At 41.4% G+C, this 17,398-nt stretch overlaps 1 protein-coding gene across 1 annotated transcript; it reads left to right on the plus strand.

The window, feature by feature from the left end:
• Positions 1-3,425: 3,425 nt before the first annotated feature.
• Positions 3,426-17,050, plus strand: mdka (midkine a). Its single transcript, XM_020654337.3, has 5 exons — positions 3,426-3,552; positions 13,634-13,713; positions 14,790-14,957; positions 16,101-16,262; positions 16,424-17,050. The coding sequence occupies exons 2-5, from the start codon at positions 13,635-13,637 to the stop codon at positions 16,450-16,452; spliced, it is 438 nt and encodes a 145-aa protein (XP_020509993.2). The 5' UTR covers positions 3,426-3,552; position 13,634; the 3' UTR covers positions 16,453-17,050.
• The last annotated feature ends 348 nt before the right edge of the window (positions 17,051-17,398 follow it).

Here is a 17,398-nt window from a genome sequence, read left to right on the forward strand (position 1 = left end):
TATTCTCACACTACATAACACCATCACCGTGTCCTTCACCTGCGAGCCAGCAAACACCATCTCTGCTCTCAGACACCCGGGGGGGGGGGGGGGGGGGGCCTCGGATGAGCCCTGCAGTGAAAAGAGGGGGAAGCAGAGGTGAGAGGAAGAAACAGGATTTTCTACATGGAGCTTTTACTGTTACATTGTTTTACTGCAGCCACAGGGTTGATTTTCTTCTATTATTCTCTATTTCTCTTTGTCCATTTTTTTTTCCCATGAAAGTAAATAAAGTTAGTTTGAACATAAACTGAAGTCACCACCTACAGCTCTTTTTTTCTGCAGGGATTTGACTTCAAATTAATTATATTCTGTAAAGTCAACTTTTAATAACTGACCAAAATGTTGACGTGATTATTTTTGTGACTGTGGATTTTTCCTACACCGATGTGAAACATTAAAAAAAACATTTTTATATCTGAAGAAGTGAGAAAAGCTGCAGGAGTTTATGTTTTCTGCAGAGCGGGGCGACGCCAGCGTTCAGACTTGTGCTCTGAACTCAGAGCTCATTTGTGGATTCCTGGATGCTGCTTTGACGGAGACTAAAACATTATTTCAGAGAGTGATCGAAGGGGGAAGTTTGTGGAGGTTAAAAACTTTGTTCGGGTCATTATTAGAATATAAACCGGGCGGCACAGCGGCTGCAGAAATAATTGGCAACCAGACAAAACGGTTCATTTTGTCGCCCTGTGGATTTAAGCTTCAGAGCCGTGTTTTCACTTCTCCATGTGTTTGCATGTTCTGCAGCAGGTTACATCTCGTCTTTTTAAAAATGAACCTCCGGCTGGCTGGATGCTATTTTTCTGGTTTTTAAGAAAAGTGTCAAAATAATACAACAGTTACTGTGAGATGAAATTTAAATTGGAGGTGGTGGTGGTGGTGGTGCCTTGCTCAAGACGTGAACTAGCACTTCTCCAGCTTCCAGACTATGTTCCACATTTGGTCCGCTTGTGGGACTTGAACCAGCGGCCTTACTGTTACCAACCAAAGACCCTACACACTGTAGTGTAAAATCCTGCAGTTCATCGAGTGTCCACTAGAGGCTGGCTGCAGGAACACTGGAGGTCATATATACACAAATAAATAAATACAAATAAATTAACATGATTACAGGCTGGTTGGGCGCGTAGCTGACATGATTGACAGGTGGGCGGGATGTAACGGTTTCCCGCCTTCAGCTTGAGGTTGAATGTGATGTTTGCTTCTTTATTTATCACAAAGTTAAATCACCATTAATTGAGTCGTTGCCTCATGATGAGTCAGTCCCAGCAGAGGAATCAATCAGACCTTTCTGAACAGCGTTAATTTGTCATCATTAATATATAATTATCCAGATTTTAAAGGTTTTTCCTCGATCATTCTTCACCAGCTGTGTTTATAGAGTTAGGGTTTGACTAAACAGGACGACGTTTATTGAGAATCAATCAAAGACAGACCGAGCTGACTTGACTTATCGTCAGAAAACAGAGCAGGCCTCATTAAAGTCCACGGAAAATAAACTGATCGATATGTTTGATCTGAAGAGAGACCTTCAAATATCACCCTGTGTGTGTGTGTGTGTGTGTGTGTGTGTGTGTGTGTGTGTGTGTGACAGAGGATACAGCAGCCTGTCAGCGATCAATAAGAAAATCTGTTTCTGTTCTTGGAGAGCGATATTTAAAACGATTCTGCTCAGAGGGAGAAGTTCACAGAGTCTCTCCAAACACGACTCCTCTCACAGAACAAAACCATCATCACTAAGGTCGTAGGTATTCACACATCCTTCCTTTAAACACGTCCAAACGCTCGCCTTCCTACCACATAACAGAAAACTATCCAAAGAAACTCAGAGCGTAAAGGAGTCTCCAGTTACATCTGACTGTAGATATGTCCACATTTTATCAAAATACATGCAAACACTCTCTGGCTGCGCTTTCCTCTGAGAGCAGAAAATGTGGATCAATGGAGCTTAATCTCATTCACACTGTGACACTCGGAGATCAACGCACATTTGACACACTTAGCTCATGTGTAATGTGTCTTTAGAGGCCGAGCGAGATGCACAGAAAAGAGAGGAGGAGATTCGATGCACGCTGCCGCCGCCGCTGCTGTGAAATCTCTCTTCATTCTCTCGTTGACGCTGATTCCTCATGAATCATGAAAGCTGCAGATCGGAGGTTGTTTCTGGATCTTTGATCAGGAGGGTGACACCCTGCCAGACGTCGTTACGCTCATTTATAAAGCTTAATCGAGCTGTTTTATCAACAGAGCAGCAGAAGAACATCTACAGTAACAAGTACTAAGGCTGGGCAATATATGGAGTTTTTAAGATATATTTTTAAACAAGATATAGAGTAAGACAATATCATTAACATGTATATAGTTTATGTTGTATTAAAATAATGTTACAGAGGTGCCAGGTCACCTTTTTCTCATCTCACTGATGATGACTGACTGCTCCTCCTCTCTCTCTCTTTTATTGTATTTAAGCAACTTTTTTATTTTATAATATTACTTTTTAAATTCACAAACAGGTAGTTTATTTATTTTCCATGTGTTTTCACTGTTAATAAAATACATATGGATATATATCGAGTATCGCCATTCAGATAAACAACATCAAGATGTGAGTTTTGGTCCATATCGCCCCGCCCTAACAAGTACGATTTCTCCTGATGGCGTGCAGCGAGGTTAAGGTTGAAGCCTGTTGCAGCGTCGGTTTCTGACTCTCTTCCTGACGACGTCATGGTCTCGATCTCTAATTTCAAATCTTCTTTAACCCAGCATGATGTTCATCTATCGTCCCATTTAGAGTCAAACAGACTTTTTGAAGTGTCCTCCTCTGCAGACGAGGATCTCTGCCTCTGCGGCCGTTTGAGTTTGAGGACATTTTGGAAATGAAGTGTGAGCAGTTGCAGCTCTGACCTCAAAGAAACTCTCCCATCATGCCTCTTGGCCTGTTTTAAATACCATCAAAGCTTCTCTGACATATTACAGCTTCAAAAACTGTTATTCTCTCTGCTGTTTTTCCTGCTGTGTTTTCTGCCTCTGCTCCCCCTTGATGTAGATCGACTTCCAAATTATGGGTATAAGATGAAAGCCGAGGCGTGAATAGATTCAGTCTGCAGCGATAAGACAGAATACACAACGATCAAAGAGACAACAAAAGCTGAAAAGGGGATTCTCCTCGCCGCGGTGCGACTGTGTTTTTAAGCGTTTGCTGATGTGGATCTTCAAATCGACAGAAAGTGAAGATGTAGACGAGAGTTTGTGGAAAATGTTACCACTGTCTGACCTGCTGTACATGATTCACTGTGTGTGTGTTGGTGTGTGTGTGTGTGTGTGTGTGTGTTTGAGGGCGAGGGGTGAACGGGGCTAATGTGACCAGAATGAACTGGTTTGGGAGACAAAAGCAGGGGGTGAGGGGTGAGGGGAGGTGCATGAGGGAGACACACAGGAAACAAGAGAAACACACACACAGAGAGAGAGAGAACTTTTCTCCTCAGAGACTCTCTGCAACACACCGGTAAACACGTAAGTAACTTTAAAGTTTCACATACGAGTCTTTGCATGACATTTTCTGAAGTGTGATTTCTGATTAACGACAAAGAAACTCGGCCAACGAGCGACTTTGTCTTTTTCTACTCTGTGTTTATTATAGTGAAGCGTGAAAGAACAAGTTCTGCTCGTAGCTTTGAATCGACCCCTGAACGATGAAGAGTCATTAACTCCTCAAAATGTTTTCATTCAGATCCAGAAAACTGATGAGTAAAATCATCAAAACGTGCATCTCTAAAGTAAATCTAATTGACTTCTGATAATTCTCTTTTAAAATGCATTTCCACACAGACTTTTTAAACTGTCTTTTTAAATGAATCGATTGTTGCTTGGGAGTTTTTTCAGCCGCACCTGAACCATTAAAGTCTTTTAATTTAAAGTTTATGAAGTAAAGACGTTTATGTTGACTTTGACTTCTAAAAAAAACTTTCTACTGGAGTTCATATTTATCCAACGACTCGTCTTCTTTGAGGAAAACGTTGTGCAGTGCGATGCAGGACGATCATAATGGAGTTAAATCACGGGACTAGTGAAGACGCACAGCCTTACTTTTAAACCTTTTTCACTACTCACAACGGCAAACTCACAGAATAAACTCCGTCATCGGTGACGCGCAAGAGGTAGAGAGCGAGCAGGGAGCCGTGTGATTGGTTCATCAGATTGGTACCTCGTGGCAGACATTGGTGGAAGTTTTTACATTCTTACAGCTGATACAGATGATGGATTTCCTTTGTTTTCTTTTTAAGAGAACATGAGTTATTCATTTCTGTCAGGACCTAAAGACAACTTCAACCAGAATCTTTAAAAAAGTGGATCTGGAGGAAATGACCAACTCTGCCTTTTGATTTATAATCAGGTGTAAAAACTGCCCGTGAGACCGTTTAAATAAAAGATGCTTCCCTTTCTCTAACTGAAGGATTTCTGTGTTTTTCTCTCTGAGCATGCAGAGTTCTAAAAATAAACACACGATATTAAAAAAAATAAATCTAATTTCACATTTACGTCCAACTATATGAGCTGTAAACTCTTCTTCTGCTGTTTCTCTAACCCTTTGTGTTCGCTGCTGATAATCTGCCCACCGGGTTTTATTAGTCTTTATGTAATTGTCCCATTTCCTGTGCCAGAATCAGAGCACTCTCCCCACAACTCTAACTCCAAAATACTGCAGCTTTTTTTTACACGATGTATGCTCTGTGTGTGTGTGTGTGTGTGTGTGTGTGTGTGTGTGTGTGTGTGTGTGTGTGTGTGTTTACTGTAGAGGAGAGGCGTGGACGTTTATGGATGCAGAGGCAGCAGTTTCACTACTTTAGCATATTTTTACGGTTAGAAGTGGACGTTTTTGCTTCCTGCTGATAAAAAAAAAAAAAAAAAAAAGGCTTCGTTGTGTTTTGCTTTTAGTATTTGGGGCATTTCCAGTTTGTGTGTGTGTTTGTGTGTGTGTGTGTGTGTGTGTGTGTGTGAGAAGGAGAGGGAAAGCCGGAGGTAGAAAGGGCAGACATACAAGCGCACGGTTGGGAGAATTAAAGATAATTATTATTAGCTTAGTTCTGCTGACACAGACGGGCGAGCTGCAGCTACAAAGTGGAGCAGAGAGAGAGACAGATGCAGCTCAATAAAAGTTAATTGTTCAAACTGTTACGGCTCCCAAAGTGAGTGTTTACGAGCCAAGTCTGCTGTAATTTACGCTCGTGTTCACGGTAATAAATCCTCAGGTAGAGGACTCACCTCAGAGGGATGCACGTCTCGGGGTTCCATCTACAGGTTCTGTTCAAGTTAAAATCACTTCATTCAGATTTAGGGGAGGAGAGTTTATCAAATCTCAAACTTCTCCTACTTAAAACCACTATGTTGTCATCCGTTGGTTTGCGGACTCCTGTTCTGAAGCTTTTGGAGAAAGAGGTGACCATATATGGGCAAGAGGGTAGAACTGGGCGGGATTAGCATCTAATATGCAGCCGACCTTCACTCTGGTCATTTTGGTCAAGTGGACAAAGTGAGTCCTCAGAGTGAATCTGAGTACAACAAATGAAACACAGAACAAGAATTATTCTACATTGCAACCATAGACTTTAAATATTAATGGACGAAGCCGGAGTGGCGTCCTGCAGGGGGCGCCGGAGGCTCATTGGCAGCCGCCACCATGTTGGAAATACTGCCTCAGTCAACATAAAGACAGGCTGAGAGCTGGAGCTGAGGCGGGTTTTAAGCCTCTTGGCTTTGCACCTCAACCACCTGTCAATCACTCCTCCCCTCTTCCTGGTCTCTGTGACTCTTAAAGGGACCATAATCCACTAAATGAACATCATACTGTGTAGAACCGAGGGAGTAAATCAACTGACGAGCAGACTTATTTAAAAATCTTAAAAACACCTTAATGCCACCAGCGGAGTCGCCCTCTGCTGGCCATTTGAAGGAGTGCAGGATAGTTCCACATTAAGACTGATGGTTGAACTTTTAGCCGTGATAACAGACAAATGTTTATCACACAGATGTTTCACATTAATAAAAAACCTTGCAGGAAATCAAAAGTACGCAATCCCTCTGTTTACTGGAAGGCTTTTAGTGTGAAACAGCTGCAGGAAGCGTTGAGTCACGGCTGTCTGAGTGGAGAACGATGAAGTCTGAGCTTGTGGTTGGTGAATTCATTAGTTCTGGAAGTGACACAGGACGGTCTGCACACAGTGGGGTTTAAACCTCAGTTAATTTGAACTACTGTGGTCTCACTGTAAACTCTGAGCACCTTTTAAGGAGGGCCTGACTAATTCCAGATGTTGATGCTCGCGCTGACTCAGCAGGAAACACACAAAGGGGATGATTCTCTCAACATCGTGTAACAGGTTGGGGAAGGTTGGGGAAATATTCAATCAGAAAATCCCGTCAAACGTCAAAATTAAGCAAAATGTATAGAAGTAGAACCTAGCCTTTTGGTCCTCCTTCCACGTTTTATCTGGTTATGAATTGCTTCAGTTGAGTGGATAGACATTGAACCAAATGGCATATCGACTCCTGATCTTCATATTTGTAGCTATAAAGCTGTATAGAGTAAAACTGTTTAGATGGACACGAGGAAGCTAAACTGGAAAACATCCATAAAAGTGATATGAGTTAATGATCAGAACGTCATGTCTTCTCTCTGTCTCTGTGGTCTGTCTGCGGCCAAGTTAGTGGGTCAAACAGGGACGTATAAAAAGTCATTTCCGCACGGCTGCTTTCCGAAATCCCTAATTACAGAGTCAACAGCATCACGCACACACACACACACACACACACAGCTCTCCAGCTCTTATCCCCGACCTCCTTTTTAATAATTTTGTCAGAATCCAAACCCCAAACTCTGGTGGCTGTGGATGAAATTAGTCCCTTTCAGAGCACACTTATTCAGATCAAAAAAAGAACATGGTGCAGAAATTCTTCCTGTCAGCATTTTCATTATGCCCTGACTGTGCGTGTGTGTGTGCGTGTGTGTGCGGGTGTGTGTGTGTGTGTGTTTCGACTCTTGGTGGTGTCAGATCAGAGCTCGGTCTGTGCTAAATGCCGGCTCTGCAGACATTAAAATGAAAGGTTATTTGTGTTAATCCTGGCTGTTTGCTGCAGACACCTCTACATTTGATTTGGCGGTATGAAGCTGGACAGGGCTTTAAATTCTCCAACGTTGAGGTCAAAATCAATTACCTAAAATTCTTTATACAAAACAGATAGGATCAGGCCTTCGTGCTACGCTAACCCTTGAAAATATGGTGCATAATACAAACTTTCCAATGATGCATTCAGACTGAACAGAAAGCTCTTTTTGGCCTTGCTTTCTCTGAAAACTTTCAACGACTGTCGTGGGTTTTATGTCTGATTATTTTGTGGTCAAAAGAGGAAAAAAAAAAAAAAGTTCTGCATCCAGCCAGCCAAAATTTAAATCACAAAGACAAGAAAAAGATGTGTTTAATACACAAGGACAGAAAAACGCAAAAGAGAGGAGCTTATTCATCAAGTCCCTGGATACTACACGCTAATCAACAAGAGGTCTTATAAACAAACTTTTGTATTTCATGTGAATTCAATTTTGATGACAACCTTTCAACAACAGACTTCATTTTCCTGTTCCCAGTAACTCACACGGGTTTTCCCAGTTTACAGTAAGTATTCAGAGTAACAGAAACCTTTTCCACTGGTTATTTCCTCGTTTAATTTCGGTCACTGAGGAGAAAAGGAAGCACTCATTCGTTCTCTTTCTAAGACAAACTCAGCCCAGCGGAAATAACGTCTCATATCAACCTGACCCCGAAGAAATCTTTCCTTTGTCTGCTTTCATGTTTGTAAGGAAGTCAGAGAGCGTGGTTTCAGGATTGTTTTTACTCTGTTTTTTTCTTCTTCTTATGGACCTCTCGGCACTGACAGAGATAATCAGAGCAGAGAGAAGACAGTCACTTCAGGGAGTTTTCAGTTTTCTCTCTCGGTTGACCAGGTTTTTTTTTTTTCTCTCGGTAAGCGCAAAGATTCACATTCCCACAGCGGCTACAATAGATTGTTTTTTTACATCTTTAAAAATCTCTCTCTCATTATATCTTTTATCCTCTGACTATACACAAGATGATTGAAATCAAAGCGACTCCAAGTGTTGAGTTTGTCTCTGAGGCGATCAACAAAGTTAAAGTTTGAAAAAAAAAACATCTTCAAGAATTAAAAATGAGTTTAAGACTCTAAAACTCTGCAAACATTTTGCACAGGGGCTTTGTGGTGTCAACAGATTCTGATTTAAATCTACAGACAACAGTGTGATATGTGAAATGACCAAACTAAGGAAACAGATCAATCAATTAATTTACTATTAACGACGCAAGATTAACTCTATGAAAGGGAAAGCAAAGTCATTCATATTTCAGAGTTCCCACCGCTTTAAGGAGGCTTTCAAGTAATAAGAAAAAGGACTTCTAAAGAACCCTAAAACTAGGGATGTTCCCAGCCGACTAACTCCATAGTCAGTTAAACGGAGCCTTCAGTCCTTCCTGCAGGTAAACGTGCTGATTTTGATGACGCATCACTCCGTTAAACATTCCAGTTTAATGACACAACCTACAAAAAACTTGAACTCCATTTTTCAGATCAACATACAGCCAATGTTTACATCTGGGTAGTAGAGCACAGAGAGCAGGCCCGTTAACAGCAGCTACAGGCAGTCTATGGCGACAGCCCCGCCTAGTGGTAGTTGGCTGGACTGCAATGAGCATAACATTTGACCAACGGCAAATACACAAATACACCAATACACCAATACACACACATACCTCCCTAAAACTGCATGAAAAATAACAAAAACCTACAAAACAACCACCAGAAGAAAAAGTCTTTACACTCTTTCTATTATCTTGAGGTGGCACTGGGCTTCATTGTCTTCATGGCTGTCTATATTTAGGTCACAGTCCAAAACGACTTCAATGCTTCTGGCTTGATTTGCAGACTTTCAGCGTCAGGGAATCAAGGTGTGCAAAGTTTTGATTAGCCCGAGCACCTTGCTGCCAAACACAAAGACGAGCACCAGACGCAGGATAAAAACTAAGCCAGAGCTGGCACAACAATATGCAACAATATTTTCAGAGTTAAACCTGTTATACAATCTAATCCTCTGCAGCAGAGGGTCCTCTGGGAACTCACTAACAAGTCCGGAGAGTGTAGCGAGGGTGGGGGGTGTAACTGGGTTCTAGCCCAGTCCTTTATAAATCATCCCGTCAGGTTGTGGACAAACATTTCAGCAATGAGCAATCCTGATTTCTTAAAGGGGGCTTTCACAATATCAACAATATTTCTCTTTATGTCATGAAAGCTAACCGCACAGATTAAGACTTCAGTATTATGTTTTTTAAGGGTGGCTGGGAAAGAACTGATAAATGTTTAAGCAACTACATGTAGAACGTAATTATCTGTAAGGGCGCACAATAAATCACATTCTCATGGTTATTGGATCAGAGCATTCACAGCAAACACGTCGGACAATTCAGAATTTATGGTAATAAAAAAAAAACGGAAGAAAAACGGATGAAGCGGAAGCGACACATCGGCTAACCTGAGATTCATTTGAGACAATTAAGTGGAGATAAAATGCTTTTCTGACAAATATTGAGGACGGCAGATAAACATATTTTATGTCCTTTCTTTCTGTCTTTAGAAAGAGTCTGAAATCAAAGCTCCAAATCTGATAGATTAGTCGTTTAAGAAAAAGTAAGTTACTGGAAGTCGACGATTACCTACAGATAGTAAACACATTTTAAGTTCTTACCTGACGGGGAAGCAGGCGAGGTAGTCGAGGGATTAGTTGTCCGCTTTGTGAGGCAGCTGGGGGTGAATCAACGCAGGACTTCTTCCCCACACGACCTGGATTCACGTCCTGTGTGGAACAAAAAGTCAACCTTCTGTTATTATTTTAACCCTCGTCTTGTTTCCTTAAACTTAACCAATTACTTCTCCTGCCTCGATCGAATGAAGCAGACTGTTTCTCATTAAAGACTTATTAGACAGAGGTGGAAAGGGGCCTTGAAACAGATGCTGAACTGCAGTAACCAACAACCAGGAGACCAGAACCGCTTGGACTCTGATAGAAATATGTTGAAAAAATCCTGCAAGACATGATAGGAACGCTTTGTCTGAGGATACGTTGATTTTGAGATGTCGTCTTGTGATAGTTGTGTGTTACAGATCCTGTAAAATGACACTGAATCCAGACATACACCGAGGATTTATCGAATACTGTTCTTAAACCGTTTGGACTCTTTTAAAAGCAGTCTGCAGTTTCAGAATGTGTTCAAATAACTCCAAAAAAAACCCAAAAAACGTGTAAACTACTGTTGAAATGTGGCAGATAATCCTCTCAGACCACGGCCTGTGTGGAGTTAGAGACGCTCTTCCTGCTTTTGGGATGCAAGTTATTGAATGAAGCAACATATCCACATGTTCAGAATCTGATTGGCTACAAGAAACCTCAGTCATCGGCACAGTCGCGTTCAATTGGCCTGGCATAGATAACCCAGAACAGGGGAAGGCACCACTCAGGTTCTCATTGGCTATTGCAGGCTGGGAACAGTGAATGGAAGGTCATAATTGATCCATTAGGTGTCAATCATGAGGTCAGAGGGCGGTTCCTGTTTTGAAGTATTGAAATTGAGAATTTTCAAGTATAAAAAGGAATCATTACAGACAATTAGGAGGGACATCAGGAGAAGCGGTGGTAAATTTAAATCAATCCAGGTTTACCAAAGGCATAGACACGTTTGTGAAAATAGAAACAAACATTAGCAGGAATAAAATGATGCAGAGCGGAGAGATGACCTGCCATCCAACAAGTCCCTTCTCTCTCTCTCTGCTTTTGTTGAATTGCACAAACACACTTGCACCCACGCACGTTCATACAGAGAAGCCCCGCGGTGTTGCTCGCAGTGTGTGTGTGTTTCTCGGTCACTGACTTCACTGAAAATGAGATTGTGTATTATGGATAAAAGGCTTATGTCAGACTGTTCTTTCTTTCTTTTCTCTGTCTTTACTTTTCATGTGGGCGGCATCTCCATCTCATCAGTCTCAGTTAGTTTTACTTTAAACTTGACTTATAATGAACTCGTGCATCTCTTCTGTTTCTACTTAACATTCTTTCAGACGTTCCTCTCCCTTGTGGGTGTTTAAATCCAGGGTTTGTTGTGTTTTTTGCATCCGAACAAAGTATTGATTTTGGACAGCTCTGCTCGCAGAATGATAAAAACTGTGAGATTTGTGGTGCATTTTCAACTCTTTCCAGCGGCTGATATAAAAAATTCAACATGCACGTAATTGGTCGTATTAATCAGGACGCACTGCCCTCATTGTGCGCTGCTCTCTAACATGGTGTGTGTTCTGTTACATGTTTCCTCTGCTAACGCTGCAGCTCGCAGAGCTAACTATGAGCCACCAGGGACACGGTTATAAAAGGCCCACCAAGAAAATACTGTATATTTAATGAAACGAGGTGCACACATGAGGAAATTGGGTTTTCAGAGTTGATGATTTCACAGCTGAATGCACTCTTTGTTGGCCTTCTTTTCCGTTCAGATTGGAGGTAAAACCTGCATTTGTTGTGTCAAACTTCCAGCTAAAAACACAATTAGCATAAAGGCAGAAAAGTTTTAATAAGAACAAACCAGCTCAGCTGATTCCAGAAGACACTAAGCCTTAAACTGCTGGCGAGGTGAAAGCAAATGTTCCACTCCAGTCTATGGACGCTTTACGTTATCTACAGTGAAGCAGAGGGAAACTGTGGGGCAGCTTTCAGGTCACAAATAAATAAAACTGTTCTTTATTATCTGTAGTTATTATTGCATCTCTTGTCCTCTTGCTCGTGTCTCTGTTGTGGTTCAGTGGTGAAAAACAGAGCAGTCATGTTGGGTTTAGTCAGGCACACCTGACTAGCAAATCCTATTTTTTTTACTTCTGGGATCGAATGAACGCATCATTTGGTGATCTGGCACCTGATGTCCCTGACGCCCAGCCACCACTATCAGACTACTATGTACTAGAGGAAACTAAAACACGGGATTTGCATGTATCATTACAAAGGGACACCAGGGATGAAGATCATTAATCCTTGTATGTGGTCTCTGGAGACCTGCTTCAGCTGCCCTTCATTCAGTTTCTCACTGAGAGCGACTTCAGCAGGCTCTAATTAACCTCTAACCTGAGAGAGCCTCACTGTTGACTCTTTCCGGACACGACCACGATGACCTCAACCTTCCACCCTGAGGCCTCAGTGGTGGAAACAGAAGCCACATTAGGGAGCTTTAAGTTTCATCATTAGTACCTTCTTCTGCACTTAAAAATAAGTTACAACAGCTCACTTTGCAGACCTAATTTTGTCTAATCAGTTACATCATTTAAAAATCTCCTCCTGAGTATATGATCTAGACCAAGGTCTCTATAATTTGAGCTTTACAGGCATAAATATATCTTTTTTTTTTACACCCCGTTGCTGCTTCAGTTGATCCTCGAGAAGCTCGGAGGGTCTCATGGGAAGCTTTTTCAGCTGAGTCCCTGGACAGGTTATTAGAGCAGCAGTGCATAATTGCGGGCTGGTTGGCGTGTGAAACATTAACTCCAGCAGCTCTGCTCGCTCGTTTATTATACTCTCAAAAAAAAAAAATACTTTTAAGAAAGGCCGATAATGTTTTAAGCTTTATGGTTCTTCTCATATAGTGCATGTGTTGTTTAGAATTATACTCGAGTTTGGGATTGTGAGAAACTATTTTCTTTGCATCACAATTTTGAAGTTGTTGACTTGAGTATCAGTACCTCAGTATCAGATACACTTCTAATTCCTATTTTTTCATCTAAAAAGTTGGTTGAGTCTTAAACACCAGGGCCATAAATATGTGAGTATAAAATGCTGACAAATTGCACCCTGACATGTTGATGGTCTATAATAGGCCTTTCATATTTACAGAAAACTCCTGAATAAGTCCTGATATTCCCCAGAGGAGCGTCATGTGTGGAGATTTCACCTCCAGCCTCCTCGTGTTTATTCTGCATGAAGTCAGAGTGAGCTGATGTGAGAACACAGCAGGATATAATCAGGAGAATTCACCTGGAGCGTTTATTCCCTGTGATCGCTGCAAGACCACAGACTGTCTGCACGCCACCACGCCACATCTCCGTGCTCTAATCAACCTGCTGCTGCATGTTTCCTGTTCTCCTGATATAATCAAGATAGTTTTACAAACGACTTTATTTAATTTGATTTTAAAATGTATTATGTAACTTTTGCAAAACTGTTCCTGAAACATTCATGCAAGTAAATAAACCCATGAATGGATGTTTTAAACATGGTCAGTTTGTTTGTTTCAATAACGAGACAAACATTTAGAATGATGTGATCGATTTTATCCACATTTCTGAACTGGGTGTCTCTACGAGCAGATCATGATTTCCCATTAAATCCCTCAGGGGTGAGGGTCAACACTTAATGGTTCAGTAATTGTGGTCATGTATGTGCAACACTTAAATGTTGATGTGTGTGTGTGTGTGTGTGTGTGTGTGTGTGTGTGTGTTTGTGCAGGATGCGGGCTGCTCTTCTTCTGCCGCTGCTGTTTTTAGTCGCTGTGTCTGTCGCTGCAGCCGGAGGGAAAAACAAGAAAGGTGAGAATTTCTGCTCACTCCTGTCCGTCACGCTCGCTCACTTTATGAGTTTGACCTGTCGAGTCCTATCGAGTCAACTTCATATATATAACCCCAAATCAAAACAAAGCCGATTTCATCACACACACACACGTTTATTTATATATATAAAAGTAAATGAGACCATTCTCTCTGGTATCAGGGGCGTTTTATGACTGGGGGGGGGGGGGGGGGGGGCAAACTGGGGCTCTGCCTAAAGTGTGACATTGCCAGTTAATTTATTGCAAGTAAGACAGAGTGCACCACTCTCCTAAACACCTGTCGTATGAAATACACATTGATATGTAAAGAAAAATACTTTCAGCCCCTTTCCCCTGAAAAACACATCCCAAGTCGCTTCTGATAGACCAGACAATGAATAAATGCCACAACAACTCACTTGTGGTCGCATTAATAAAAACTAGAGCTGACAAATTATTTTATTTTTTAATCAGCATTAATCGTATTTTCAATCACGTTATTGAAATTCGATCATTTTGCTTTTCAAAACCGTTTTTGTCAGGCTTTTATTTTGAAATGTTGTCCTGTCTTAAACTGAGATGACTTTACTTGCTGTGTGCTTTTATTTTGAAATAAAGAAAAGAGCGTCTTGTAGATAGAAGGTGAGGACATGAAGTAAAGCACAGAAACAGGAAGTGTTTCAGCAGTGTCCTTCTTTTACATCACAGTGACTACAGGGAGACACTGAGGACAACTACGGTGAGCCTGAAGGGACAAAATAGCAGCAGAGTAATCGAGTTTAACTCGTTCATGCTGACAGCCATAATAAAAACATTAAATGATTGATGGTTCATACGGTAACTCACAATGTTTGCACCTGGCCTTTAATAAACGCAGCTCAGTTGAATATCACTGAACACCCGAGTGGTTAAAAGCGCTTTTTGACACCCACAGCTCCCAGTAAGCACCTGTCACCTGCAGACTGGTCCACCTGGGCGGCTCAGGCTTCTCTTTGAAAGTGATATTTCACATCTATAAAATATTGAAACTATGTGTGTCTGATATAACCATGAAATAAATATTTATTCCATCCACAGAGAAAAACAAACCCTCCCTGACCGGGTCAGGATGCACCGACTGGCGCTATGGCAACTGTGTCCCTAGCAACGGGGACTGTGGAGCCGGGTTTAGAGAGGGGTCGTGTGACCAGCAGACCAAGAAGATGAAATGTAAAGTGCCGTGCAACTGGAAAAAGGAATTTGGAGGTAACATGCCAGCACACACACCTCTACAGCTCCACTGAACAATAAAATGAAACGATTTAATGAATCTGAAAGTCGACTCTGCGCTCAGTGTAAACCTTTGCTCTTGTTTTCATCACACATCTCACTGACTCATGACTCCACAGTCTGAGAGGAGGAGAAAACAACAACAAACACCTGCAACATGTGATGCAACCTTGTGAAGTAGCCCTGCATTAATAATCTCTGCGTAGCTGGAGGGGAGCAAATGATTTTGTCTGCTTTTTGTGGTGGAATTTAAATATTTTATTCCCAAAATTGCAGACCGTACTCAGCTTGCAGCTTCAACTTAAAGTAGTTGTTTTTTTAAGCATCAAGCTTTGAGGTTTACTTTGGATTTTATCACATTTTTCTCTTTTACCAGAGCATTAAACCCTCTGCAGGTCGAGGTTATCTGTTGCAACTTAAACCGATTCATTCTGCACTACTCTTTGGTTTTTTCTTTTACTCTTTGGTGTTTTATGTTAGCGCTATGCAATCGTGCATGAAGCGCCTGTGTTCACAGAGGGAGTTTTTTACACAGGCGGCGCCCCTTTTAATATAAAACCGACGTAGCACGGCGCTCACTGTCATGATCGCTTTAACACCCTCGGATTGAGCTGTTTTTTGTGCTCACAGCGCGCTCGGTTGAAAGAAGTTCGCGCAACGCTCGTCAATGTCACTTCTCCCTCACCGACAAATCAAAATCAAGAAGGGGCGGGACTTCTGATATCGGCTTTGTCAACAACAACGGCGGAGGAAACGCTAGTCTGACTCGTCTTTTCAAGGGAACAGGTGTAAAGCTGACACTCCTGCACACTGTCCAAAGTTGCACAAAAAAAAGGATGCAAATGTTTTTGTGCAATTAAGTCAGGAGGTGATTAAAACATTGTGTGTCTAGGACTTCTATTTTTCTATAGTGGTATTGAAACAGGCGTCGATATTACTGCTATATCATATAGCATATATTGCTAAAGTTTTACAAGAATCATTTCAAAGTTTTAAAATCTGTTATCTTGACAACAATACGTCCTTCACTCCTGATCAAAATAAACTGACTGACACAAGTTAAATCCTGATTTGAAAGTTTCTCCTGTGTGTCTCCTTCCTCTTCTCTCTCTGGTTTAGCTGACTGTAAGTATCGGTTTGTGAGCTGGGGAGAGTGTGATCCACAGACTGACCTGCGGACCAGAACAGGGACCCTGAAGAAGGCTCTGTTTAACCTCGAGTGTCAGCCGACCATCACCGTCTCCAAGCCGTGCCCTGGAAAAACCAAATCAAAAAACAAAGGTTAGACCGACCATTACTTCCTCTTCATCAGTGGAGAGGAACCATCAGTGATGCGTGCTGCATTTCAGCAGCTGTGTTAGACTTTTTGGATGTGCTCCTTTTTTAAATCAGATTAATTAATGCAGAGTGATATTCATGCGTCTGTTTTCTCTTCCTTTCAGGAAAGAAGAGAAAAGGCAAGGGGAACTAGAGGAGCGAAGAAGCTCGAGGGACGAACACAACCAGCTGTTCAATGACTGTTCAGCGACCCCGACGTTTACTTTCATAGCATTTCTCTTCATGCATTATTATTCAGGCTTCCTCAACCATACAGAAATGGATCTGTGCAACATTATCATTCAAAATATTCTCTTTAAGGCTTTCTGTGTCGTATCACTGCCAAATCTTTCGTTGAATAAATGCATCCGGGCATCGCCTCCACCACTTGGACGGAGCTTTTTTTAAACTCCCAAGATTTCCGTTTGCTTTTGGACTGGATCTTTTAGATAATCTTGGACGTGTCGGGTGCATCCACACACAAATGGTTTCTTTTAAAGTTTGGTTTCTGGTTCGATTAAATCCAGCCAAGGATCAACACTTTTACGAGCTCAAACTAACATAGCTTCTTGTAGATCCATTTGCAGTTTGAATTCTAGTTTCATGAATTCACTTGACTTTCTTTTTTAAACTGAATATTGTTCAATATTCTCTCACTTTAGACTTTTTTCTTTCACTCTGTAAAAGGTTTTGCTGCAAAAGTATTTCTCCTTTTTTTTCTTTTGTTTATCAAAATAAAGGCTTGAGTTGGATTTTGTCTCCTTTTTGTCTCATTTCAGACGTCTCAGCATTCAACATTTTCACTGATATTAAACCCCCTCAGGTGTTTTTTATATTAAACTTTCATGTGACTGAACGAGTTCATCCCAAGCAGGGCTGGGAATCTTTGGGGTTCTCAAGATTCGATTTGATTCTTGGGGTCACGATGCCATTCAGAATCTATTTCCGAGTCAAAATGATTCTGGATTCATGATTCAAATTCTATTTTTGAGTTAGTACGTACTTCAGGATCTACTCCAGTCATCTGTGAGACTGGCTGAATTTCTTGTTGCACTATTTAGCATCTTACTGAGTGAAAGAGCTAGCGTTAAACCTGCTAA

This window comes from Labrus bergylta, chromosome 24, assembly GCF_963930695.1.
Source record: "Labrus bergylta chromosome 24, fLabBer1.1, whole genome shotgun sequence".
NCBI lineage: Eukaryota > Metazoa > Chordata > Actinopteri > Labriformes > Labridae > Labrus > Labrus bergylta.

Bases quoted from the DNA above. Each gene is read 5' to 3' on its own strand.
- mdka (XM_020654337.3), top strand. From the start codon at position 13,635: ATGCGGGCTGCTCTTCTTCTGCCGCTGCTGTTTTTAGTCGCTGTGTCT. The intron at 13,714-14,789 runs GTGAGAATTTCT...TTCCATCCACAG, and splicing joins CGGAGGGAAAAACAAGAAAG to AGAAAAACAAACCCTCCCTG. The intron at 14,958-16,100 runs GTAACATGCCAG...TCTCTGGTTTAG, and splicing joins CTGGAAAAAGGAATTTGGAG to CTGACTGTAAGTATCGGTTT.